This window comes from Oculina patagonica, chromosome 8 (genome assembly GCF_052425735.1).
Source record: "Oculina patagonica isolate OP01 chromosome 8, crgOcupat, whole genome shotgun sequence".
Taxonomy (NCBI): domain Eukaryota; kingdom Metazoa; phylum Cnidaria; class Anthozoa; order Scleractinia; family Oculinidae; genus Oculina; species Oculina patagonica.
Genome location: NC_135765.1, coordinates 5,802,821 through 5,828,107, shown reverse-complemented (window position 1 = coordinate 5,828,107; position 25,287 = coordinate 5,802,821). Strand labels below are relative to the sequence as shown.

Below are 25,287 nucleotides of genomic sequence, written 5' to 3'. Positions count from 1 at the left end.
TGGCGAACACTGTGAGATACAGTCAAAAACCTTGTTTTGCTTTAAATTTCAGACTTGTGACGAGAGTTATTACTGGCACTATTTGAGAAGAAAAGGGTTACGCATCAATTCCTAAAATAAAATACATGTACCTTCCAATGCGTGGATCATAGTCATTTCCACACCAGCCACATCTGACATCCTCCAAGCAACTTTTACAAGTTGTATGTTTACTGCAATTGGAGCACTGTCCCCTACTACAAATAGAAATACTGCGTGTAAAAATATAATACAGTGGAACCCAACACTACAGACACCTGCTAAATGAAATGTTTCTATCGGTTTGTTGTTTAGGCAGAAGTAAACATCTATTGCATTTTGTGCACAGTCAAGGCCAAAAAAGTAAACAAAGATTCAACTTTGTCATGCTTTATGACCATTCCCTCTATTAACTATGTTTACATGGACTACACTTTTCAGCTGTGTAGAGTAGAGTTATCAGCTACAGTAGGTCCTGAAATTGAAACACCGGTATTCGCTTCTAAATCAAGGTCATTTTTCAGGCTTTGTTCGATGCCGATCAGTAGTGTTCGATCTTCATTGTTCAGTTCATTTATATTCATTTTTATTTAAGGTAATAGATTACGTGAGTAATTTCAGCCTCTTTTCTTCTTTACTTTCTGGTATATATTATATTCTACATTATATTTTGTATGTGTGTCCGTGTGTACGTGTGTGTGTCCGTCCAAAATTTGACTACTCAATTTGTAAACTGGCAACCCGGCATTTTTAACCTAGTGGTTATTTCGGGTTGCCAGAACTCCTTATCTTTAGTAATATATTTATATAACAATTCTGTAATTTAATTTATTGATAAGGAAAATAAAGAGGATGTTGTTGTTGGTGTCCTTGATTTTACATTCCCGCATGGATCAGGAGGGGGGGGGGGGGTGTTAACATGAAGATTTCACCTACCTGCTGTCAATCCAGTGAGAACACTGCCCAAATGGATAGCGTGTTATGTACGTTCCAAATACAAAACAGCTCTGTGTTTTGTCACACCAAGTGCATCCAGTCTTGTCACTTAAACAACTGCTACAAGTTTTGCGGCTATTAAACATAAAATAATACAATGGTTACAATAATTTATTTAATCTTAACAACGTTAACTAAGAGTTTCAATACAATTTTCAGCATTGACCTTGCTAGTTATAACATGCCAAAACTTTTTCATCCTCACTGTGTTGTTTTTATAAAAAAAGTTCCATTCTGGTTAAATTTTGAATAGTTAGTTGCATATATATTTTTTCTTAATTAGTTAATATTAATAGTTTTATCGCTTTCACCAAGTTTGGTGTTTTTGTCTTTCAATTTCAAGATTTAAAAAATAAAGCAAGCTCATAGCCAGCTCCCGGCCATATTTATGAAAACAATATAAAATCAAATGTATTGTTTATTTTTTTGGACATGTTACTAATTACAAAGACCTGTATGAAAAAGAAATACCTAGAGGTCTTGGACCATAAATACTTACTAGTTGTCTCAAATGTAATGTTATTAAGTTTTGCCTAATACTTGCTATGAAACATAACATTTGCAAACAAATTACAGTAGAACCCCGGTAACTCGAACTCGGATAACTCGAACAACCCCGCTAACTCGAACTACCTCCCATTTCCCTTGGATTTGAACTCACTTTTCAGTCATTTTTACTTGGTTAACTCGAACTCGGAAACCCCACTAACTCGAACTAAATTTCGTTTCCCTAGATCAAAATTTGGGTCAAATTTACCCCGATAACTCGAATTCCGGTTCTTGCAACTCGCCACGGTTACCCACAGATAAGAACAACGAACAGATCACGTATTTGACAGCCATTTTCCACTCTTATCATAAGATTTTATGATCGTGTTAGAGTTTCTGACGAGATAAGTTTAATTTGCACTGTACTGTATACTGAAGTGCTGAAAAATCAGTACACTATCAATTATTAACTTGGAAAATTAAATATTCAACCGACCCCGATAACTCGAAACCCCGCTAACTCGAACTGTTTTTCGTTTCCCTTCAGAGTTCGAGTTACTGGGGTTCTACTGTACTTCTAAAAGCCATGACACAGCTCATGAATGTCACATCATAAAATTAGTACCTGGAACAGGGACTGCTACAATTCTGAATCACGTTGGTCACCAGCTGTCCTCTACGAAAACATCCAAGATAACTCCCTGTGCCCCACACACAGTCACCACCCTGAAAACAAAACAACAGCTTCAAAATGGAACCCTACCTGTCTACTGATCCTTTATCAAATGATTAACTCTCCCATCTGATAACCACAACCTTCATTTAATTTCAGTTCTAAGAATTTGGTGGTATACCACACTCTATACTATAGGTTCTATTCACCCATGTGGTTACAGCTGTTTTGAGAAAGGGTGTCCAACAGAGGGTAGCCTGTTCCAGGCTACCCTCTCCGCTCTCCCTCTCCGCTCTTCCCCACAAACCGAGAGCCTGGAACAGGCTAAACAGAGGGATAAAGGCATATACAACAATACCAAACGTACGGGAATATTTATGTAGTGGTTCATGATTGCTCTCTTAAAACAGGGTGCCCTGGTTCGAGGTAGGTTCACTGGCTGTGTTTCAGCAAAATTGCTAGGGAAACCATGAATAAAAAATAAACGTCTGCATCGAGCCTAGTGGCCCATACAGGCCAGAGCTTATCCTGGTTTCTGTAGCATGAAGCGACTAGGAATATTTCTACTACCCTCTGCATGGAATGCTAGTCCATTGCAGAGTTACCCCCCCAGCATTAGGTCGCCGGTACCCATTAATACACCTGGGTGGAGAGAGGCAAAATGAGAGTAAAGTGTTTTGCCCAAGAACACAACACGATGAAGCGGACAAGCTTGAACCATGAGTCCAGCGTGCTCACCATCAGGCCATTAAAGTAGTGTCTTGTGTACATATTGTTAAATTCAGGACTCTTCTAGTAACCTCTGCCAGTAATGCCCCGCCCCTTCTGGAGTAAAAGTATCTGACTATTACCTCAACACAAGAGTGACAGTCCACATGATCTGAACAGACTGTGCACTCTGCTGCATTTAAAGTCATATTTCTTGGATTGCCGTCACTGTCCTGGCATGACCCAGCTGGAGTATTGCGTGACATGCAAGATGTCACACACCATCCACAAGATGCATCAGTCATACAGGCAAGGCAAGTCGTGTACACAGAACAATCTGAGCTGGTGTAAGGTTGCAGGAACTGTGCTGATAAAGGCTAGGAAACAAAAGATAAGTAGATGGAAGTTTTAACTAATTATTGTTTAATTATTCAACAATTTTTTTTTGTCAACGAAAAATACATGTACAACTTTACAGTTAAACACTGGGGTAATGCAGCGCTCTGCAAGTCTTGGCAAGTTGACAAATAAGTTGGCAGATGACAGATAACAATCACTATATGTGGGCACTGTGCAAATTTTCTTCAATAATAAAGTTACATATCTGATGATTACAAAACTATAAATTCACTATAATAATAATTGCAATAGTATTACAATAGTATCCTACTATCACAATACAATATTCAAGGAGTATTTCATCTATGTGTACTACAATACTATTGTTATGGTCAAGATGGCCTCAATCATCAGCATCGTCATCACTTCCTTTTCTCCCAACTCGGAAATTACCGGTACTCCTTGCAATCTTTCTCATCATGTTTCTTGGTCTTTTGCACAAAACCCAGCCTTGCACCAGCCTTTGAAACTATTAATCTCCGCGCTTCCCCTCGCTACCATTCTTCTCCAGGTCTCTTTAGGCCTGCTTTTTGACCTTTGCCCTCTGGAGTCCAAATGAGTGCTACTTTGGGGTGGTTATTTGCATTCATTTTCAGCATGTGTCCAATTAGCCTCAATAGTCATCACCAATTTACACTGATTTTTCCATTTTTCCTAAAAAAAGCCCCTCATAAAGAAATTTGTTTTCTTTAAATGTAGACTGAACTTACCTCTCTCACGAACGTAGAAGATGTTCTATTCCACTTGAGACTAAAATCAGAATCGCGATAATCCATTTGACTGTCTATTTCCTTGTTAACTTCAGCCCTAATATAATATCTTTTGCCTTCTGATGGAGATGGAAAGAGAGGCTGCTTATTGGTGCGTACCGCTTTTGCCGAGCATGTCCCATCTGAAGGTTCTTTACAATGTGCAACCAATTCCTGATAGAAACAAAAATTATTTTGTTTTACCTAACATTATTGTAAAAGTCCTAGGAGCCAAACAAACAATTTTGACACTGATTTACTACTTTCAAGATAAATTACAGTTTGTCCGTATATCCCAGTGCACTCTATTCAACCAAATTACCGGTAGCTTTGACTTACTTCAGTAAAGGGGCTATGTCACGCAGAGCAAAACTCTTTTATTGGCAAAATCACAGCCACATAACAAACAAGGACAATTTTTGAGCATAATTTGTAAACGACACTTTCATACGAATTAAGATAATCCATTTTAAACTTCTCAAATTTTGCCCATCTGTGCCCCTTTTTGACCTTTCTGTGTTTCTTTTGAGTTCTTCTACAGTTTTAAATTGTTATTGTGATATTTCAGTTAATTCTATGACCAGTTGGTCAGTGCCAAAATTGCCTAAAATTTCTTGACATAGCCCCTTTAACAAGGGAAGCTGTGAGCCAGGTGGCCCACACTGCCAGAGCTTATCCTGGTTTCGATAGCATTAAGCGGCTAGGAATATTTCTACCTTCTGGATGGGATGCTAGTTCGTCCAGGGTCCCCCCCCCCAGCATTATCTCCACTATCCATTTAAACACCTGGGTGGAGAGAGGCACTATGAGAGTAAAGTGTCTTGCCCGAGAACACAACACAGTGACCATTCAATCTGGAGTCTGGCGTGTTAACCATTAGGCCACCGCCCCTCCCACTCACTTAACATTAAACCAAAAAACAAAAACAAAAATTTTCTCCTGAAATCTTCAGTCTTCTTGTCCTGGACAAATATATGAGACTTTTTTTGAATCCTGTATTCTAGATTTGTGTTACAGCTTCTGGATAGTCATGCCAGATAATGGCTCTTAAATAAATTTTATCATTATTACTCTCACTTCTAGAGTAACTTGCAGTGGCCCTCACAGTAAAAAACACCAGGTCATAATCAAATTGGCTATAAGCCACTAAACTCGGAAAAGTTATTATGAAACAAGAATTGAAAACAACAAATAAAGGTTTGCTAAAACAAATGATGTTAAACTTTCCACACTTCAGTTAAATTGCTATAAGCCGAGCGATTTTTTCACCAAATATTACTGAGAACTGGTAAAACTTCAACGAAATTGGGGGTTCGGCTTATAGCCGAGTATTTTCGCCGAAAATTTTTTTTATGGTACATGAAATATTCATCTATAAGCCGAGTGATGATCAACAAACAAAAATTACAATGTGACAAGCATTTGTAATTTATTCTTGGTCATTACCTTTTATTAAAGTGGCGGCTCCTAAAAAAACCATTTGGTTTAATGAAGCACCGTTAGGAATGAACTTTTTATTCGTCTTTTCTTTAAGGCTGCAACTCATCGTCCATCGGCTCGCTCGAGAATATTATTTTGTTGGCGTATGTGATCATCTTTTGAACTGTCAATAGCATTCGAAATCCCGCATGTCATGAACAATTTCTTCCCAATCTCTTCTACAATTTCTGCCTGAGACTTTTGCTGTTTCTTCGCCTTTTAAAGTTCAGTTAAATTGCAGAATCACCGCTAACATGACTCTTTAATAGAAGAAGAAATCGATCTTTGTTTGGCTTGTTGTGGCGACAGCAGAAACTGGCCAATCAGAAGCGGTCGTTCCCACGCGCTCGGTAAACACTGTAACACGATCCTGACAGAAATCAGCTGGATGTAATATTTTTGTTCAAAACCGAAAACTTATAATACCACGACTTCTCTGCTAAAAGAAACCACATCAGGAGAGTTTGATAGGATTCAGGATACTCGAAAAATAACAGCACATCGTGTTTCGTTTTGATGACATCTGAAGTTCACCCGCTTGTTCTGCTGGATCTGTTTGTGACGAACTGAAGATTCACTGAATCATTCCGTATTCACTGACGATTTTGCAGTTGTTCTGAACAGTTTTTACCTCGCAACAACTTTCAGTTTGAAGGTTTAATTGTTTGAAAACGAGTAGCTTTTGGCATGACGATCGAAAACCGCTCAATTCTTCGGAAGAACGCATGATTGTTTGAAATGGGATTCTGAACTCAGGTGGATTTTTTGGTCACGCATATGTACGGTTCTATTTAATTAATTCATCTTTTATCAGTAATTTGTTGTTTTTTCAATTACATAGTTGTGATTTAATGAATAATTTAACAAATATGTTGATTTGCTGCGCGTGGATTGTTTTATAGTTTGAAGGAAAAATTGGGTCTCGGCTTATAGCTGAGTGTTTTGGGTTTACTTTTTGTCGGAGTCTAACTGGTTCTAAAAACCAAACATTTAGAGTCTCGGCTTATAGCCGAATAAATACGGTATTTCAAGAAAACTGACATTAATACAATATTTCGGCTGGTAATTAAGCATGTTAATATTATTCAATTTAACTAGAAATGTAGATTATCAGAGTACAGGTCTAATTCTCTAGAGGCCGTAAAACACTTGCACGTATTGCGTGCCTATGTTTACAGGAATCAAGGGAAGGAGGGAAGGAGGGAATTCACTTCGCCCACTGCAACTCTTTTCTGAGTTAAAAATGCTGTAAGTTATACTTATTCAAAGACATTTCAGGCTTAGCCCTTTATCAGTGGTAAAGTCAAGTCGGTTGAAAAACTGGCCTCGACGGCACAAATCTGGCTTCATGGTGTAAGCCAGCTTTTCAATGGAAATGTACGAAAAATGTCCGAAAAGCCCGAAATGTCTGGAGTTTTAAACTTTTTTTATGGCAAAATTTACTCCAAAAAGAAAGACCTTTCATGAAAACTTTCTACGGTTTTAAAACTGTCATGCAGCTTACAGGAATTTTTTGCTTTACAGAGCTGCAAATAACAGTCGGTCATCGGACATTGGCAAAAGTGTCCGACAATATCCCAAGTGTGGTCGGACATAATGTCTGGACAATTTTTTGGATCGTAAATCATTTTACGGCAACGATGAATAAAAATCTGTCCGACTACAAATTTGTTTTGTCCGACCAAGATGGTGTCTTTGTAGGACACATGTCCTTTCAAGTTAAAAAAACTTATTTGCAGCCCTGCTTTATTACTAAGTTCTACTTACGCTGTTTGCCTCTGTATCATCAGTACTAAGCCACAATTTAGCTTCACTGTGCTGGGCATTGTCAATCATGAGAGTCAATTCATATGCTTTCCAAGGCACTGACTGATACTTAAAGGGATATATAAACCCAATCAACTGAGTGACCTGCACTCTATCAACCTCTGATATTCCTGAGCGCAGAATTTTGACTTCTGACTTTGAGACAATCCTGACCCCATCAGGAAAAGAACTGTTTGGAGTTTGAACATTCTCAACCACTGTGATCCCTGGTGGAAAGTCAGTAGTTTGACACTGGTTCGGTGACGTAAGAAACTGTCCTGTGTTACCCCACCAGCCCCTGACAGTTTCCTGGTTGCTATTACCAGCACTTTGACAGGCACCTGTTGGTGATCCAATAGGATAACACCTACTGTCCTGAACACACCAGCCACATTTTGTACTGCCGAATGATAAACAAGCACTACACTGCAGATACGCAGCACATGGTCCAGGGCAGGAACCAGTTAAGAGACTTGAACCACAGCTGCCTGACTGATCCAAGCTGAGACACTTCGGTGATGTTTTACACCACCCACATTCTGGGTCATCTTTACAGCTCTTCTCAGTACTGTATCCTTCGCAGTGCCCACCTACAGAACTCTTTTCTGCTATGGCAATAGGCAATTTAAAACCTAAAACATCACCCAAAGGCAACCCACTGTATCCTCCCACGACCAGCATAACTGTTCCATTTCGTATAACGGCTCCGTGAGAGAACCTTCCTTGTTGTGGATTGCTAGTTGAAGGAGAAAGGGCATTAAATGTCTGTGGCGAGATCCACTTGTGGCATTTCAGGTGGTAGAATAAGAGCTTGTTTTCGTGACATATTTCTTCTCCATAATGTTGATGGACATTTCCACCTAAATTGGAAAAAGAAAAAAAAAGTCATGCATTTGCTGGTGCAATTTCAAATAGCTTACAAGTTATGTCTTTTAAAACACCTCCTTGAAAATAATTACATGTTAATTGAAAGTGCAAAGACAAACAAGGTTGCAACATGAATTGATTCCAGATTATTACTATTTCATAATCTATTGAACTGGAGGGGGGGGGGGGTCTTATGGTCTATATCAGGAGTACTGTAGGAGTATTCCTACTCCCCCCTGGATGGGATGCTAGTCCATCGCAGGGTTACGCCCCAGAATTAAATTTGCTGGTATCCATTTATACACAGAGTGAAGGGAGGTACAGTGGAACCCCGATATAACGATCTTCGATATAACGATATTCCCGATATAACGATGGGAATTTAGCAGACCGAACGTAAAATCTTTCCCGATATAACGATATTATCAGTACAATTTAAGCAAAACATCAAATTTAATGCAATAACATCACAGTAATCGAGTAATCTCTATTGTTCTGTAAACAGCTTTGCACGATGATATACAAAAATGATACTGTGTTTTAAGCCTCTTTATCAACTTTGTCCTCTTTATCCTCCTTTAATATGCACTAAAAGTACATGTTTGGTTTACCCCGATATAACAATATTTTCGGTTATTTACGGCCATATCGTTATATTGGGAGCTTTGATTCCTCGATACAACGATATAATTTTACTGCTCCCTTGGCATATCGTTATATCGGGGTTCCACGGTACTACCACTGAGTATAAAGTGTCTTGCCCAAGAACACAATGCAGTGCCCCGGCCAGGGCTCAAACCCCGGGGGGGGGCACTCCCATATATGAGCTATATAGGTATGTGCCGCTGTGAAGGGTAGGGTTTTCAAGCAGTTTAGTCTGGGATAGGGTTAAGAAATCAGAAAGTTTTGGTCTAGAAAAGGGTAGCATTTGCCGAAAAACTGATCTGTGTTATGACGAATTTAGTCCAGAATAGGAATAGAAACTCAGAAGAGAAAGAGGCTTTCCTAAACGTAAATAAAATCATCGCAGCATCGTTGTTGACAGATGGTTTTCCATTAAAACACTGATAGTGATACAGTTCTAAAAAATGCAAGTCTGGGATAGGGTAGGGATTTACGGTGTCTAGTCTGGTATAGGGTTGCAAAAATCAGTTGAACATGGTCTGGTATAGGGCAAGGGCTTCAAATTCCCAGCGGCACACCCCCACCCAAAAATATACAGGGTGCCCCCCCCCCGGGGCTCAAACCCAGACCTGGACCATCCAGTACACCTACCACCTACCTGCATGAATTACAGTTTGTTGTTGGTTCTCGCCTTGCCCCAAGGGCATTTCTCCAGGTTCCCCGGGTTCCCTCCCCGGCTCCTCAAAAAAACCAACTCTTCTAAATTCCAATTCGATCAGGAATGCAAGGGCCACAGGTTTGTCAGTCACAAGTACTGTTACATGCAACCCTCATAAAATAACGCCAATTTATTATTTAAATATTTATTTTATTTTATGTACGCTAACCATAAATAACCATGTAGTCCCCAACCAAAACTGCTGAGTGAAATGAACGACCACTGGGAATGTCTCCTGCGACGGATAGTTCAGACCACACATGAAGATCGAGATGAAATGCAAGGAGTCTGTTAGAGCGATCACTGAGGCTACAAAAACAAAACAAAAATCATTGTTAGTGAACATTTTTATTATCTACAAATTTTGAGGGAAAAACTTTTTTATACGTATATTCATATATTTTAGCAGGTTTTGTCGCAGCAAAAATGTAACATGTACTCAGAGCTTTCAATGAGACATAGGTGTTGCACTTGTGCGGCATCTGTCAGAGAAGCTGGAAAACAACTCCACTTTCTAGGGGGCTGCATGAATTTTAGCTGGTGATTCATGACAGAATACCTGATGGAGCTAGGGTTTGTTGCAGGTCTCATTTAAAGCCCTGTGTAAGATACCTCCAAAAAATAGAAAATTTCATGTGTGGCTCCAGAAAATGTCTGCACCCATACCATAGAAGGTCATTGGAAATTTTGAGGAGGTAGGGGATGGGGATCTCAAAAGCAAAAATTTCTTAAGTTAAGTATGAAGCCAAACTGGAATTTCAGGAGGGGTGGGGGAATAAAGCCAAAGAAAACCTTCCATAGGATAGGTTTAATGCAGGGGTAATGCAGTTTGTAAAAAAACAATTACACACCTAAAAACTCAAAGGCAGAGCTTGAGACTTAACAGTACCTGGCTCTGTTAGGAACAAATCCTCCAAAGACAATAAGAGACCGCAGATCTGCATAATAAACTGTTGTGTGTCCTAGCATGCGCAAATGAAGTTCATTCCCTCTGTTATATAGAATCTTTGTCCAACCAGTTTGACTTGATAAGGAATACGAGTACATAGCTGAAGAAAATGGGTCACTCATGGTACGACCTGTTGTTAAAGAGAAACGTGGTCACGGTCTTACTGGTGCTTTATAATGGTAACAGGACTGAGTGGAGTCCAGTTCAGGCTGTAAGTGATTAACAAATTCAGAGGACTTTGTAGCGGGGGTCCGATTTGTTAAATCAAGAGTATGATTACAGACAGAATTAGACGACATGAAGTACTTTGCCAGTTAAACATAAGTAAAACAAAATTCAAGGAAAAACTTAGACCAGGGAATCTTGTTGAGGATTTATCCTCACTATGACAAAAAAAGTCATTTTTAAAATGAAAGGTTTTAGGAATATCAAGGAGCATTCAGTCACAATTTTAAGGAACCAAATAAAGAGCGCACATATGGTCAGCATGAAAACTTTGTAATTGGACACCTATTAATTGAACAATTTGTTACTGGACACTTTAGCTGCGCTGGTGAAAAATCTATAAGTCAACACTCACCACCAAAAATATAAAGTTTATCATCCACTATAGTAGCAGTGTGCTCAGCCAGAGGAGGCGGTTTGGTGACATCATTCACGGCAAGCTCTGTCCATTTGTTTTGAGTTATATTATAAAGCCAAAGATCATTATTAAGGCTGCCATTTTGTAATTCACCTCCAAACAGAACCATACTATCAAGATATAGACCTGCAGAGTGAGAGAAACGCCCAACCTGAAACAAAAAATATGATTTCGTTTTAAGTCCTCAAGCAGCAGTTCGATTACATGTACATGTAAGCCTTAAATCCTCAAGAGTGATCAGTATTTTTTATTTCTCACTGACTGATGCTTTCAACCAAGAAAGAAACAACACATGAGGAATGTCAAGTCTCATGAAAGCAGAGCCATAACCAGACGTGTGGTAAAGACAAGACAAGATCTTGCTTGGAGGTTCTGGGGGCATGCCGTCCAGAAAATTTAAAAAACTAGAAGCTCTGAAACACTTTTTTATACATTTTTATAAAGTATTTCTTGAAAAAAAATCAAACTTGTCCAAAGGGGAATTTTTTTCTAACTAAACATTATCTTGTTTTTTATTCTGGTTGACAATCTAGACTAGGCAAGTGCCTTGTCTTGACTCTTGCTAGTTATGGCCCCAGAAAGAGGCTCAAACATTGCTTAACACACTTGGTCTTCAAATCACTTTAATGACTTTAAAAATTATTCTCAGCCGACTGATAAGGGTTCTTTTCCTCAGACTTGGGACTCATGGTACACCACTATATTCAGACAAGCTAACAAAAATTTAAGGCCCCTAGCTACCTAATCAGTAATTCTTCTAAAAAAGGACAATAAAATAAATCGTTTTTATAATTTTTAAAAAAAAAAAAACATTTTACTTCGCCTTTTGGTGAAGCAGGCAGGTGAAAAGAGAATCATCAACTATAGAGGACACCCTCTCCAAGTATTACTGCAAATTCTCGGAACTGATATCTAAAGAAGTTTATAGCAGCCAGTAAAGAGAATTGAAAACTTTATTTGTGAAATGAAAGTGATGAGTCACTTACAGGTTTAGGAGATCCAGCGTGAAGCTCACTCCACAGACTTGTGGTAAAATCAAACTGCAGCAAGTTGTCAAAGACTGTATTTAAAGAATAACCTGAAAGGAAGAATAAAACATAAGAGATTTTATTACATGTGAGAACTTGCAAACTTCTGTTTCCTGAGAGGCCTTCTTTTAATGCTTAATGGCAGCAAAGAAGTAACTACTGATTTAAGTAGAGTTCACGATATCGAAAAGTGCAACTGTTGAATGCAGCATTTTAATTTTGTGCAAAACAAAATACCTAAATCATCTTGTCACAATACTATTACTACATGTAATACCTCTTACTACATGTACCTGTAAGTTTACACAAATTTTAACCTAGGACAACTCTTAAAGGGGCTAAATCATGCAACTTTAGGCAATTTCAGCACTGACCAACTGTTCATATAATTAACTGAAATATCACAAAAACTGTAAAAGAACTCAAAAGAAACACAAAAAGGCCAAAAAGGGGCATGGGTGGGCAAAATGTGAAAATATTAATTTAGAGCAATGTGTTCGGGTAAACTTGAAAAACTTTGGCTGGACATTTTCCAAGTTTATCTCAATTGGTTTGAAAGTGTCATTTACAATGCTTGAAAATCATCCTTGTTTGTTATGTGGCCACGATTTTGCCAATAAAAGACTTTTGCTCTACAATATTAAAGTTTGGAGCTCATATTTAATTAAAATAAATAAATAGAATTACCTAAAATATCATGACCTAGCCCCTTTAAGTTAACATATAATTTATACTCAACACATATTCTGTACAAACCTCCAAAAGCAAGTAGTGTATCACTTTTCTTAATGTAAACAACAGAATGTGCTATCCTGGGGCTAAAAATGAATGATGTTGATGAAATGGTGAACCAGTTATTGGACTTGAAATCAGTTAGCGTAGAAAGAGAACAGGACTCTCCGATAAAGCCATGGTTACACACACAGTGACCTTGGGACTGTAAATTAAATTGAGAAAAAAATAAGCATTTATTTAATAATACATTGAATTAAATTTTGTTATATGTTGAAAAAGGAATTGGGTGTGAAATATGATCGGTTAGTTTTATTACCCTGTTGTAATGCACATGGTACACATGCATGCAATTTCTTTAAGTTCATTTTATAAAAGGAAATAGTTAACTTGCTCCTCAAGGGTAAAGGTCATGTAGAGCCCTGAGAATGTCTTCCACCGAGCCCAGAGACCTGACTTTTGAAGAGCTTCACTTTTTTGGGCCTAGAGCATTAAACTTGGGACCCTGAATTAACTAAAATACCACCGCTTCTTCCAACTCCAAAAAATTGAATTTGAAACTACCTGAATATTGTATTTATAAAAATAGCAACTTACATAATTACAGTGACCTTGTCCTTGTCCTTCTAAACAAAGTGTTGGACATGCCTCTAAGTCACATGCCTTGCCGCGCCATAAGTTATCACACTGACAGAAGCCATCTTTACAAATCCCATGACCAGAACATCCTTGGGTACAGTTCTCTATTGTGTAGTTAGCAACGAAACCATCGAGGACGTAGTTATAATCGCTATAAAGATTGATTAGCATCTACAAAGAAAAAGAGTTTTTATAAAGAGTTATTGGATGAGGTTTCATGTGGCATCGAGAACAATCAAGGACAAGCTGAAGCTTTCACATCTTCTAATGACCCTGCTTATACAATCCTACTAACATATGTAGGGCTGGAGGGTTGATGTGTGTCAGTCTGGAAAACGCCATCCAGCTTTACACATGTCAACAATTCATTTAGCATGTGGAGCAGGGATAGTGCAGTGGTGAGAACGCTCGCCTCCCACAAATGTGACCCGTGTTCGATTCCGGCCCGGTGCCATATGTGGGTTGAGTTTGTTGTTGGTTCCCGTCCTTGCTCCGAGGGTTTTTCTCCGGGTTCTCCAGTTTTCCTCCCTCCACAAAAATCAACACTTCTAAATTTCAATTCGATCGGGAATCCGAGGGCCACTGGTTTGTCAGTTGCAAGACTGTTATGTGCTACTCTCGTAAAATAAAGACAATTTATTTATTTTTTATTTTATGTGCAATAGCAAAGCGTGTGAGGTCAAAAAATAGAATGCAAATGAATATAACTGCCACGAGGCTCAAAAACCATCAGCATGTTCTGAGAGAAATAGAAGGAATCTAGGCAAAGTTTTCATTTTATGAAAGTGTTTTAGGAATACCGGCTGTTTTAGAAGTGTTTTAGGAAAATCGTCCGCAATTTCGGTTTGTTTGTCTGAGTCTTGTCTGAGTCCTGACGTCACTCGCACGCTTTGCTATTTAAAACATTCACCAAGACATTTTCACAACTTTCCAACACAAATCTAGCTCGATGAACTTATTGACTGAGTTACATGTAGGTCAAGCTGAACACAAATTTTTGTTCTTGGTTATAATACATGGACCGTGTGACCTCAAGCCCACTACTGTCCAGCCTTCTAACTCAGTCAATAAGCTCATTTATTTCCAGCCAGGCTGTGAACCTTCAGTTACCTGTCCTGAATGTGCAACGACAGTTTGCACTGAATTATTTCCACTGATGCTTGCAATAAGAGGAGAAAGGTACGAGTCACCGTCATGAATGAACATGTAGTCATATGAACACTCTGTGATATATTCTATAAATTTTAATGTTATTGAAACATTTGGATATGGACCTGAGGAAAAAAAAAAACAACAGTAAAATTAGTGCTATACAGCAAAATAATGTTTTGTGCTCATATGTCATTAGTTGACATACATGTAACAATTAAATGAACCAACATTTGTTTTGTAACATTTATCATAGCCATTGCTATGTTAACAAAATTAAACTCATTATACTCAAAATTATACTAATAATTTCGATTAAACAAAAAACAATTCTAAACAAGGAATACCACAATTTTGCAACAGTACTGCAAATTATAATTTAACCTTGGAATAAAAAGACACATCCAGATCATAGAGGGCATCTACACGGACGTGTAAAAGTCTAACTTTTACATCTAAAACACACATTCGTTTCAACTTTGGTTTTGTTCCATGCTTACTATAATTCTTAAAATAACTTTCTAGCAGGTTAAAATATCGGAAATTGTCGTGTAATGTTTTAAGAACTTGAAACCGGAAAACAAAATTACTGACACCTTCTAATCGAAAACTTCTCACATCGAGCTCAATCGATGCCTAATCGCTTGTTTTCCCAATTTTAATAGCTAACGAAATCTTCTACCAAAAAGTATATCTGTATAAAAGGAAGAAAATCTTGAAAGAGATTTTCCTGTTTGAATCGTACTCTAAGCTTAATTCTTTCCTGTAGCTTCATTGAGCAGGAAAAAGACTAAGCTTGATACAGTATTTTAGAGGGTTTTTTTGCTATCACACATTTACCTACCTTTAATGAGCCATTCACATAATGTATTTCTTGGATAATCAGATGGTCCATCGTGGATAGTTCCCTGTAAATCGGTTAAAATAGTTCTCCCACCACATTTCGCCTGAGAAGTTGGCAGGCATGAAAATAGCACGAAAATCAAAGCTGCGGTGAACCACTTGCGAAGCGCCATTTCAGATGCAAACTTTTGTAAGTCTTCGTTCAGCACTGAAATGTCACACGAAGCACCAAAAATCTCTCTCAGAATAGAAAATAGTATAATTTCCTTCTTAACGACGGCATTCCACCAAGTTTATCGTTCAAACAAGCACCGTAATAAACCAACTTCGCATAAGCTTGCTACAACATTCCATATTCGATTTTCATGGAGTCGTGACTCGCGCTCAGGATTTTTCCAGCATACATGTTCGGCATATTTTGCCGCTTATGGAAGCTCCTTAACAAATCTTGGTCATCTATGACTCTTTGTTGGCATGATTTCCAACGTAATATCTTAGAATCCCGAGTATCTAAAGTCTTTGAATGTTCGCGTTTTCCAAAGTTGTCTTCAAGGTGATGTAAACACGAAGGTTCATATGCGATCGATTTTGATCACGTGACTGATGTCCATTGGTCGTGATGATACAGCATACCCGTGGGATTCCCGCTAGGTAGGTTTTACTACCAGCTCGGTCAATCATAATAAATCGATAAATCTCGGAACAATTTGACGTAAGAGTATACAAGATTTGCGTTTCATTTCAAGTGTACTGGAGGATGTAACTGAACTTATTAACCGCATCCCAGCCTGTGTTTATATCCGATAAACGTGTGACTTATTTATATTTATAACCCCTTCCCACCACCCCTCCCGGACACTTTCCCAAACAGAATCAGTGATTGACTTAGAAACAGGAGCCATAATCGACCATAATCGAGCTCCTGCATAGAAAGTCTATGTTGCCTTTTTCTCTTTATCTTCTTAGACTCATATAAGGAATCGTGGATTCCTTTAAAGATATCCTACAAAGGGGCTAGACCCGGGCTTGAGATCCTGGCTAGACTGTACTCGAGAAGAGTTTTGCACGTATTAATCAGATTTTGTATTCAAATTTAGGCGAGTTTGCTTACAAAAACATCTCATAGACGTTAACACCAAATTTCCCTCGACGGTTTCTTTCCAAATATGTGAGACTGAACTGATTTATACTTCAAGCAAAGAAAAGAACTCCATACCGTACCCTGCGGGAAACAATTTAATGTTTCTTGTTGCTTGGAAGTCGGTAGCCTGCGTTGCAGACGAACAAAACCCCGGTATATTTTGTTCGTCTGCAACGCAGGCTAGGAAGTCGGTTAAAAAAAATAAATTTTGCCATCGAAACGAACACAGTAATCACCGACAACGACGGCTTTCTGGACCAAAATTGTTTCGCTCTCCGTTATCGCTCGAGGATAGAGCGATGTTGAGTTTGGCAGGCTTGAAATTAGTTTCACTGCCGCCAAAAAGGACGCTGGAATTCAAATTCTTTTGAGGAGTTAGCCATTTTCATTTTAACTTAGTGCGCACTCGATCACAATCAACATCCGGCGGAAGTTAATTACAACCAAGTATACAGAGCCAATTTTTTTGCTAAGCGCCCAAGGGATTTCGAGATGGCTCAGTTGGGATAGGCTGCCGCGCGGCTGATACAATTGTTCATCTCAGAGTCGCGGGTTCGAGCCTTCCCGTTATAGGGATTATTCTTAATGGTCTGGGGGCCGAATAATCTCTCCCCCTGTGTTGGCTCGAGTCTGTTGCTCAAGCAATTACCCTCCATCGGCTTGGGGGCCGGGTAATTGTTCCCCAGAAATCCATTTTTTTCCCCGATTTTTTGATGTTTTTTACTGCAATCACCTCTTTTGCAGTTAATTTTTTTCCCTTTCGCCTTTCTCTCCAGGCTTTTTTTTTCTAGTTTTCTCGGGCATTGCAAATATATTTAACCTTACCTCTCTCTTTTTTCGTGTGCTCCTACCACTGGCGTCGGTTTTAGTCAAAGGTAGGGGTTTAATAGACTCACGAGATGCCAAGACTCTCTTTTAAAATTCGAGAATGAAACTATATTTCTCATATTCGAGCCCGAGACACCGCGATTCAAAAATCCGAGACTTAACCGTGCTCTGTGTGCCTCGTATTCACTCCTTTTTGCGATGGCCGAAATATTACTATTTTGAATGAAACGAAAACTCTTAACTAAAAACCTTGAGAATCGCAATTATGCGTTAAGATTCCGTGACCTTTCTTGTCTTGCTGTGGTAAACCACAACTATTTTTAGTACAGTACTCCGCACAGTAGTCCATTAACAAACCCCCAAATTTGCGAACTTAAGAAGTTATTCACTTAAAATTTCCACTGATGTGTGTTTAGAATTAAGAAATTAAATAAATTGTCTGATTTTAATAATCTCAATTGATGCGATATTGCAATTTTTAACAGTACTGCACGGAAAACTGAATTTAATTTGTTTAACTGAAGGTCCTTTTTGGTACGTAAATGATGGGTATCCCTACTTCTTCATATACCTAAACTTGTGCAATCCTTACCCTTTTATATACCTGAAGCATGAAAAAGGTACCCCTTTCGGGCGGAGCGTCCCCGTATAGGCCATTATAGGGAGTACCCCCTGGTCACTCTCGCGACGCTCGCACGCGTTTTTCGTGTCCAAAACCCTGCGTCATGACTAGAGTCAAACGAGAGCGGGAGCGAGTCTTACGATGTTTATTTATCCATTTTAATTTTTCATACAGTACTTGCTCACGGATCTATCACATTGCTAGCCTGAGTATCAGGCTTTTCTAAGGGGAAAGGGAAAAAAAGAGCGAAGAACCTCTCCCACTCCTCTTATGAACCCCTGATACTCAGGCTATTACATCGCCCGTTTTTTGCACTGACACATCTTCTCAAGGCGTCTTACTAAAAATTTATTCTCATACATATTCATAATTTATTACAATGAAGTTACATAATTTTCCTTTGATTTGTCATATATTAGGCGCGTCGAAGAAATACAAATCTGTTGTAAATATCATGTAACATGCAGAAAGCGTCCGTAAGAGAAAACAAAAAATGTTTGAGAAATAGTAAATAGACTAAATACACTCAGAGTATGCTTGTACAAGCCATAGACAAATATTTTACATCTTACTTTTGTACATTTGCGTCATAAATAAAATTCTATTTGACAAAAAGTTCTATATTAGGAAATTTAGGGGAAGAGAAAGATAATTAATTGAGGTATTTGCGGCAATGCTTTGATGCACATAGGCAAGTCAACTTCTCATCCTCAATTGGGAACTTGTAATCGTAGGTCAGCTCTTCTCCTCTTGAGATGCTGAAAGAAAAGGAAGGTTAATTTTTCAGTTATCTCCTTTAACAGGAGAATATATTCTCTTGCCTTTTGTGAAGGTATGAGCCCGTCACGCAATCTATTCTAGGAAAACGATGGATTTATATATCTTCGAGCGGTTTACGATAGCTGACGTCAATAGAACATGTGCAACACGTAGAATGTGACTAGCCAATCAGATCAAACCGTACGTGTTTTTTTTTTTCAAGCAAAGCCAAAAGCAATCCAATCGTGACTTGGCTTACAACAAGCGTTTTCCCGCGCTTTCCACTGATTGTATTCTGATTGGTTCATTACATTTTCACATTTGTTCTGATTGGCCAGATTTGTTTTTAGGACATTTGTTAGAAAAACCGCTGTACCTCACGGTTACGTGAAATCAAATTTATCACTAACAAACATTTCCCGCAAACAACAAAGTTACAAACATTTAAATCGTCTTTAAAGGAGGAAAGGAGTAATGAACGGACTCAAGAAGTAAATCCAAAATCTTTTATTTTAACTAAGGAAGAATTATGATACCTTCTGGAAGCGAAGATGATAATTTTCTTTTGCCCATCCACAGTAATGACACGAGAATAGCAGTTAGACTGAAAAACAGAACATAAAAACAATTATTTCACGAGTATAGCAAGTGGAAACCTGCGCAAAAAAACACATAATATATGAATAATAATAAGGTCTTTTAGGAATTCACCCTTTTTACGACTGAATTTATTCAGGAGTATTGTGGGTAGCCATGGTTGGTCGGTCCATCATCTGTAAACTTCTCATTGCAACTCCGCTGACCAGCAGATATACTTGTAGAAATAGTGTAGCAAGGCGGCCGTATAAAAGCGGCCGTATAAAGGCGGTCTTTTAAATTTAAAGGGGTTTACAAGAAAAACCAGAAGCAAAGAAACAAAATATGGCTGACAATTACGTGAAGAATTAAGTAATCGACCGCCAAAAAAGTGAACATTGAGAGCCAGTAATCTGCATTAATCGATCGATGACTTTCGTGTCTATCTTTCTAGCTAGCGTAGTACATGTAGTCGAATGTAGGAGCATTCGAAAACTAAATCGGGTTTCACATAAGCTTCATAAGCGATGGATCTATCTAGAAACCAGAGCGTTGGCTAAAATCGAGTGCGTGGCTGCTTGTTCCCAAGAAAAGGAAAAGCTTTTCAGATGAAACAGCACAATATCACATTTGTACCTGAATCAGTCTACTATATTTTTTTTTACAGCGTTATTACTTAACAGCCTACATGTAAATTATTCTGCAATGCATACCTACGGAGCGATATAATAAACAAACCATTTTAGTGCTATGGGTTAAAAAAAGGAAAAAAAAAAGGAAAAAAGAAAAAAACTCTCTCCTCTGGGATTCGAACTCGCGACCTCTCGATCCGCAGTCAGATGCCTACCCGACTGCGCTACTTATGCGCACTTAGTCACGTGAGACGAAAATATCTTATATCAATGTAATTGACATTCCGCCGTTTATCTGTTATCATGTGCATCAAAGGAATGTTTGAATCACCTGCTGCTCATAAATTTTCAAGGAATGAAAACTAAGCTTTTAAACTTGGCAAAAAAATTTAGTCGTGGCTCGAAGAGCTCTTTGATTCATTGCTGAGCCCATCAAACGTGTAGTTTAGTTTTTATTTGGAAGAGTCGCTGCGTCCGAAAAATTTAGACGAACAAAGGAATTTCGCATGGTATAACTCTAATCATAACGATATGAAACAAAAGGCAAGTTATACAGTCGTTGAATAAACATCGCAACTCTCTGAGTATACTTAAACGACATAAAATACAAAGGTTCTTTAAAGGGGCTTTGTCACGGATTTTAACAGATTTTTGAACAGCCAAAATATACATCATATTGGTCCATTATTATCAAGAATTGTTATATTAGAGCACTGAAACTGTTAACAAGCGTCTTTGGCTGCGGATGGCTTGGATGGAAATGGATTACAAGTTGAAAAATTAAGGCCACATGTTTCAAGTTGTTTTTGCGCGTCTTCAATAAATCAATATTTATAGCCGTGGTTTGATTTCTCTCGCAAATTAAGGTTATATCTTCCTTTGGATGTTCAAAGATAATGCTCTTCATGGGTTAAAATGCCTACCACTAATTTCAGAACAGTTTAGACCAAAAATTCTCAAAATCCCCGTGACGCAGCTTCTTTGACAGGAGGCATGTAATCAGAAGAGGTTATATATTTCTACCATACTATCTCGGAAGGAATTGTTTCCGATATATACAATATTTATATTGCTACTTATAATTAGCGTCCAGTACCTCACAAGAATGATTGATGAAGCGAGCTGCGTTCCCGCACATTGTGGCATCGACAACGTAGGTACCATCAACACGAAACATGTAACAGCCGATTCCCTGAAAACAGACACGTGAAATCAATGGAAGAAAAAATAAATAAGGAGACGACTCAGCTAAGGCAATTATGTTTACGCCATATACGACCAAAACATTTACTTCATTCAAGGTTGAAGCGTAACGTAAATACTGAAGCAGTGGCGGACCTAGGGGAGGGGGCCGGGGGGGGGGACCTTATTTTAAGGCCAAATAGAGGCCCGTATGACCGAAAAAAATTATTTTCGAGACTGCCCCCCACCCCGCCCTTATTTCAGGGTATGGATGTTCGGGCCCCCACTTATCTGAAGGTCTGGTCCCGCCACTGTGAAGTTACGGGTCTCATATAAACCTATTAAATAAACCTCTACAGAATGGCTCGTTACCCTTTGAGAGAACAAAAAAACAAACAACAGGAACATTGCCCCACCCCCTAAAACAACAGCAACTGCTACACTAGAGTAGAATAACAAGCTTACAAGAGCTGGCACACTACTGGAAACTACACCGTAATCTTAACGGAATCTTAAAAGTTAAGTATGTATCAAGATATTTACCTTGCTCTCGTAATACTTCTCTCGCTTGTCAGTGAGTACCGAACGAACCAGCATTCCAGAATACTCGATCACCATCTCACCAGCGGCGATGTTGCGAGTGCAAAACAAACCGCGTCCATGAATCGGAGACCTAAATTAAATGGAAAAAACATAAATAACAAAAAGCCTCGGATAAGTCAAGCTGATTAATGTTTTTATTAGATGGGAAAGACTTAGAAAAAGGACAGAAAAAAATTTTAGACCACTTAAAAGAACAATAACAACGGCAAACTGTTTAGGTGTTTCGAAGAAGCATACTGTTCCGTCTACACCTTAGGGGGTAGTGGATGTAGTTAAGGGCGGAAGGGGGGAGGGAGGGAATGGCACACATACCTGTACACAGCAACAGCATCTTTGTTAAAGGAACACTGTTTAAGGTGGCGGTACCTCATGGCCATAGGAAGGTCCAGACATGTCGGGCGCCTGTGAAATCAGTAGAAAATTATTCAAAATACTCACGAACTTGTAGAACAATATGTAATCTGATTATTGGTGCCCTATAGTAACACAAAACGGTATCGTTCAAAATGATGTTTTTTAAAATGAAAATACGAAGCCACTGGTACTGTTTATTATGCTGTACAAGGTGGTTCTAACTTTTAAGTCTGTGGATGAAACCCTAGTGTGTGACCATTCAAATAAATAAATAAATAAATAAACAAATATCTTATCTACAAAGCTATTGAGCAGTACTTTCATGTGATACTGTTTATTACGCTGTACAAGGTGGTTCTAACTTTTAAGTCTGTGGATGAGACCCTAGAATGTGACCATTCAAATGAAAGCTATTGAGCATTACTTTTGTGTGGTACTGTTTATTATGCTGTACAAGGTGGTTCTAACTTTTAAGTCTGTGAATGAAACCCTAGAATGTGACCATTCAAATGAAAGCTATTGAGCATTACTTTTGTGTGGTACTGTTTATTATGCTGTACAAGGCGGTTCTAACTTTTAAGTCTGTGAATGAAACCCTAGAATGTGACCATTCAAATGAAAGCTATTGAGCAGTACTTTCATGTGGTACTGTTTATTATGCTGTACGGGGTAGTTCTAACTAGCAAGTCTGTGGATAAAACCCTTGTGTGTGGCCATTCAAATAAAAGATGTTGAGCGATATTTTCATGTGGTTCTGTTTATTATGCTGTACAAGGTGGTTTACTATTTTGCACAATGGCATTTTGCACCAGCGCTGCACGTACTTGACAGTGAGCGGTCCATCTTTCATCTGTTCTGAGTTCTCCTGCTCCTCTGTACTTTCTTCCAGCTGTGGAGCCACGCGGTGAACAGAAGCCAGGAAAGCAAACATGTCGTACTTTTTGGCTCTGAAAGAGGAATACCAAATAAAAAAAATAAAATTACTGTCTTCCTTACTCGACCGGTGCAAAATACTACAAAACAGTGTTACATAATTTGGGAGTCGACACAAGAAACGAAAAAAGGCGGGAAAATTGCGGTGAGCAGCTACACGGATCATTTGAGATTAAAACTGATTGGTCAACAAGATAGAAACTGGACTCTGATTGGTCAAGACAAGCGAATGAGAGGCGGCTGTATTCGCAGGCTAGGTCAAGGAAAGCAAATAGGCATTTACTAAACTGCCTTTGTCGACAAACATGTTTTTCTTTCGCTTACCTGTTGAATACCTCAGCCCTTGCACAACCATGTGGGTTCTCTTTCAAAGGCTGCGGAAAAAAAATTAAGACTTTAAAATGAAATTCTAAAACATAATGTGAGTGTACAAAACAATCGGTGAAAGACGCAAGTATAAACATTTAACGTGATGTCTCGTGTAACAGGGTTCTCCATTGTAACGATTACTGCCAAACCATCTTGCCCGCCAAAAAAAAGCCGATTTATGAAATTTATGCGCCGTCATTTATCGAATTTTTGAGTTATTTTTTCAAAATAGCTCTTAGTCGCCACGATGTCCCGTGAATCAGTCACTCAGTGGGTCAGTGGGTCAGTGAAGTATGTTTGTTTGTCACACCAATCAGATTTCAGGTACTATCAGAACCAATCAAATTGCAGTTTATAAAGGCGAAGCAATCTGACACAGTTGTAGTGAGCGATTTCGTTCGAAGATTTTAGATAATTAGAAGGAGGCGGAATCGGTGAGTTGTGAATTAACCCTGGATTAAAAAGCATTTTTCGTAACGCTCGCCTGCTTACAACGCACACGCCGTGAGCAAAAGGCCCAACACTAACTTGTTATTCGTCTTATTCGAGCGTACGTTTGGAGAGGCTAGCTTTCCTGACCGTAGTAAAAATTACATAAAACATTTGCTCAAAGCAGATTTCAAGAATAATGTTGTCATTACTTTTGCCGCCCGCTTTGCGAAGTTCGTTGGGAAATTGGAAAGTTTGTTACGAAGTTGCCAAATAGGTTGCGAGTTTGCGAATCAAATTGCGAACTTCGATACAAAGTTCCCAACTTCAGCCCGAATTTTTAAAAACCTTATGTAATTATGTTATCAAAATGGGCTTTGCTATGCTAAACTGTTGGAAAAAAATGTCATAAAAATAAAAAACTTTTATGTTCAGCGAGCCGTAAACATGTTGTCTCGAACAAATTAGTCTTCCCTGCCTCGTCGCGTCGCGTCGGCTTAAAATCAATTTTACATATGGGTAAACCATCCAGAAGACAAACGCAGAAGACTTGAAATTGAAGATTATTCCTCACAGAAATCGTTAAATATGTGTTTTCATACAAAAAAGTTAACATTTGAGCAAATTTCTACATGCATAAAATTTATTTATCGGTAAATCACTTGCGTGATCGCTGATGCGAAACGTCTTGCACTTCAAGCTACTTCAACTTTCCTTGACAAGTTCTAAAATCTTCGAGTTCAGAAATCGCCATGACTTTCGAGCAACATGTCTTGTTTCTCCTCAACTACCAAACTTGGAAAGTTCAGTCGGGCCGAAGTTGGGAACAAAGTTTCCAATTTCCCAACAAACTTCGCAAAGCGGGCGGCCAAAGTAAACTGAAATCAACTGTAAAACATCTCGTTCAAACATTTAATGAACCGGTACAAGTATGTACTTTGCTGTTAAAAGCAACTTCGATCGATAGCTAAAACAGAATAAGAGGGTGCCATTCCGTGACAATTTGAAAACTCAATTAGTTCTTGTTTGTTGAATAAAATTTACGTTGTGAATGAACCAAAATCTTTGTTGAACAGTTCTGACAGGAAACAAATTCTCCAGGTGTACTGCGCTTTAAAGAACTTTCCCGAAGAGATTGTTTTTGATTTGATTCGTTTATTACTTCGTTTATTACAGTACTTTTCGTTCAATGACTATATGGAGACGTGGCTTTTTCGAGAAAAACAAGGGTATCGTGTTACGTTCGTTTTAAAAAAAAACGAAGGTATCATGTTACAAAAGTGAGAAAAACAACGGTATCATGTTACAGTGTTTGGCAAAAAGCCAAAAGTATTCCCTAACAAACAAAAG

General features: G+C 38.5%; 2 protein-coding genes across 3 annotated transcripts in view; both read right to left on the bottom strand.

Moving 5' to 3' along the window:
• The window catches only part of LOC144663359 (multiple epidermal growth factor-like domains protein 8), a 44,959-nt gene extending 28,881 nt beyond the window's left edge, over positions 1-16,078 (bottom strand). For both annotated transcript variants that reach the window (XM_078524267.1, XM_078524268.1), the window contains exons 1-14: positions 15,511-16,078; positions 14,628-14,791; positions 13,476-13,688; positions 12,903-13,083; positions 12,105-12,196; positions 11,056-11,269; positions 10,416-10,605; positions 9,696-9,835; positions 7,279-8,177; positions 3,994-4,206; positions 3,028-3,261; positions 2,129-2,229; positions 955-1,089; positions 132-233 (exon numbers count right to left, since the gene is read on the bottom strand). In XM_078524267.1, coding sequence (XP_078380393.1) covers positions 132-233; positions 955-1,089; positions 2,129-2,229; positions 3,028-3,261; positions 3,994-4,206; positions 7,279-8,177; positions 9,696-9,835; positions 10,416-10,605; positions 11,056-11,269; positions 12,105-12,196; positions 12,903-13,083; positions 13,476-13,688; positions 14,628-14,791; positions 15,511-15,682 — 3,050 coding nt within the window. In that variant the 5' untranslated portion in view covers positions 15,683-16,078. The remainder of the gene's footprint in view (positions 1-131; positions 234-954; positions 1,090-2,128; positions 2,230-3,027; positions 3,262-3,993; positions 4,207-7,278; positions 8,178-9,695; positions 9,836-10,415; positions 10,606-11,055; positions 11,270-12,104; positions 12,197-12,902; positions 13,084-13,475; positions 13,689-14,627; positions 14,792-15,510) is intronic.
• Positions 16,079-18,424: 2,346 nt separating this feature from the next.
• Positions 18,425-25,287, bottom strand: part of LOC144663363 (histone-lysine N-methyltransferase 2B-like) — a 34,765-nt gene continuing 27,902 nt past the window's right edge. The window contains exons 27-33 of the mRNA XM_078524271.1: positions 23,464-23,513; positions 23,031-23,153; positions 22,165-22,254; positions 21,793-21,922; positions 21,164-21,259; positions 19,396-19,463; positions 18,425-18,858 (exon numbers count right to left, since the gene is read on the bottom strand). Of these exons, the coding sequence (XP_078380397.1) occupies positions 18,753-18,858; positions 19,396-19,463; positions 21,164-21,259; positions 21,793-21,922; positions 22,165-22,254; positions 23,031-23,153; positions 23,464-23,513 (663 nt within the window). The 3' untranslated portion in view covers positions 18,425-18,752. The remainder of the gene's footprint in view (positions 18,859-19,395; positions 19,464-21,163; positions 21,260-21,792; positions 21,923-22,164; positions 22,255-23,030; positions 23,154-23,463; positions 23,514-25,287) is intronic.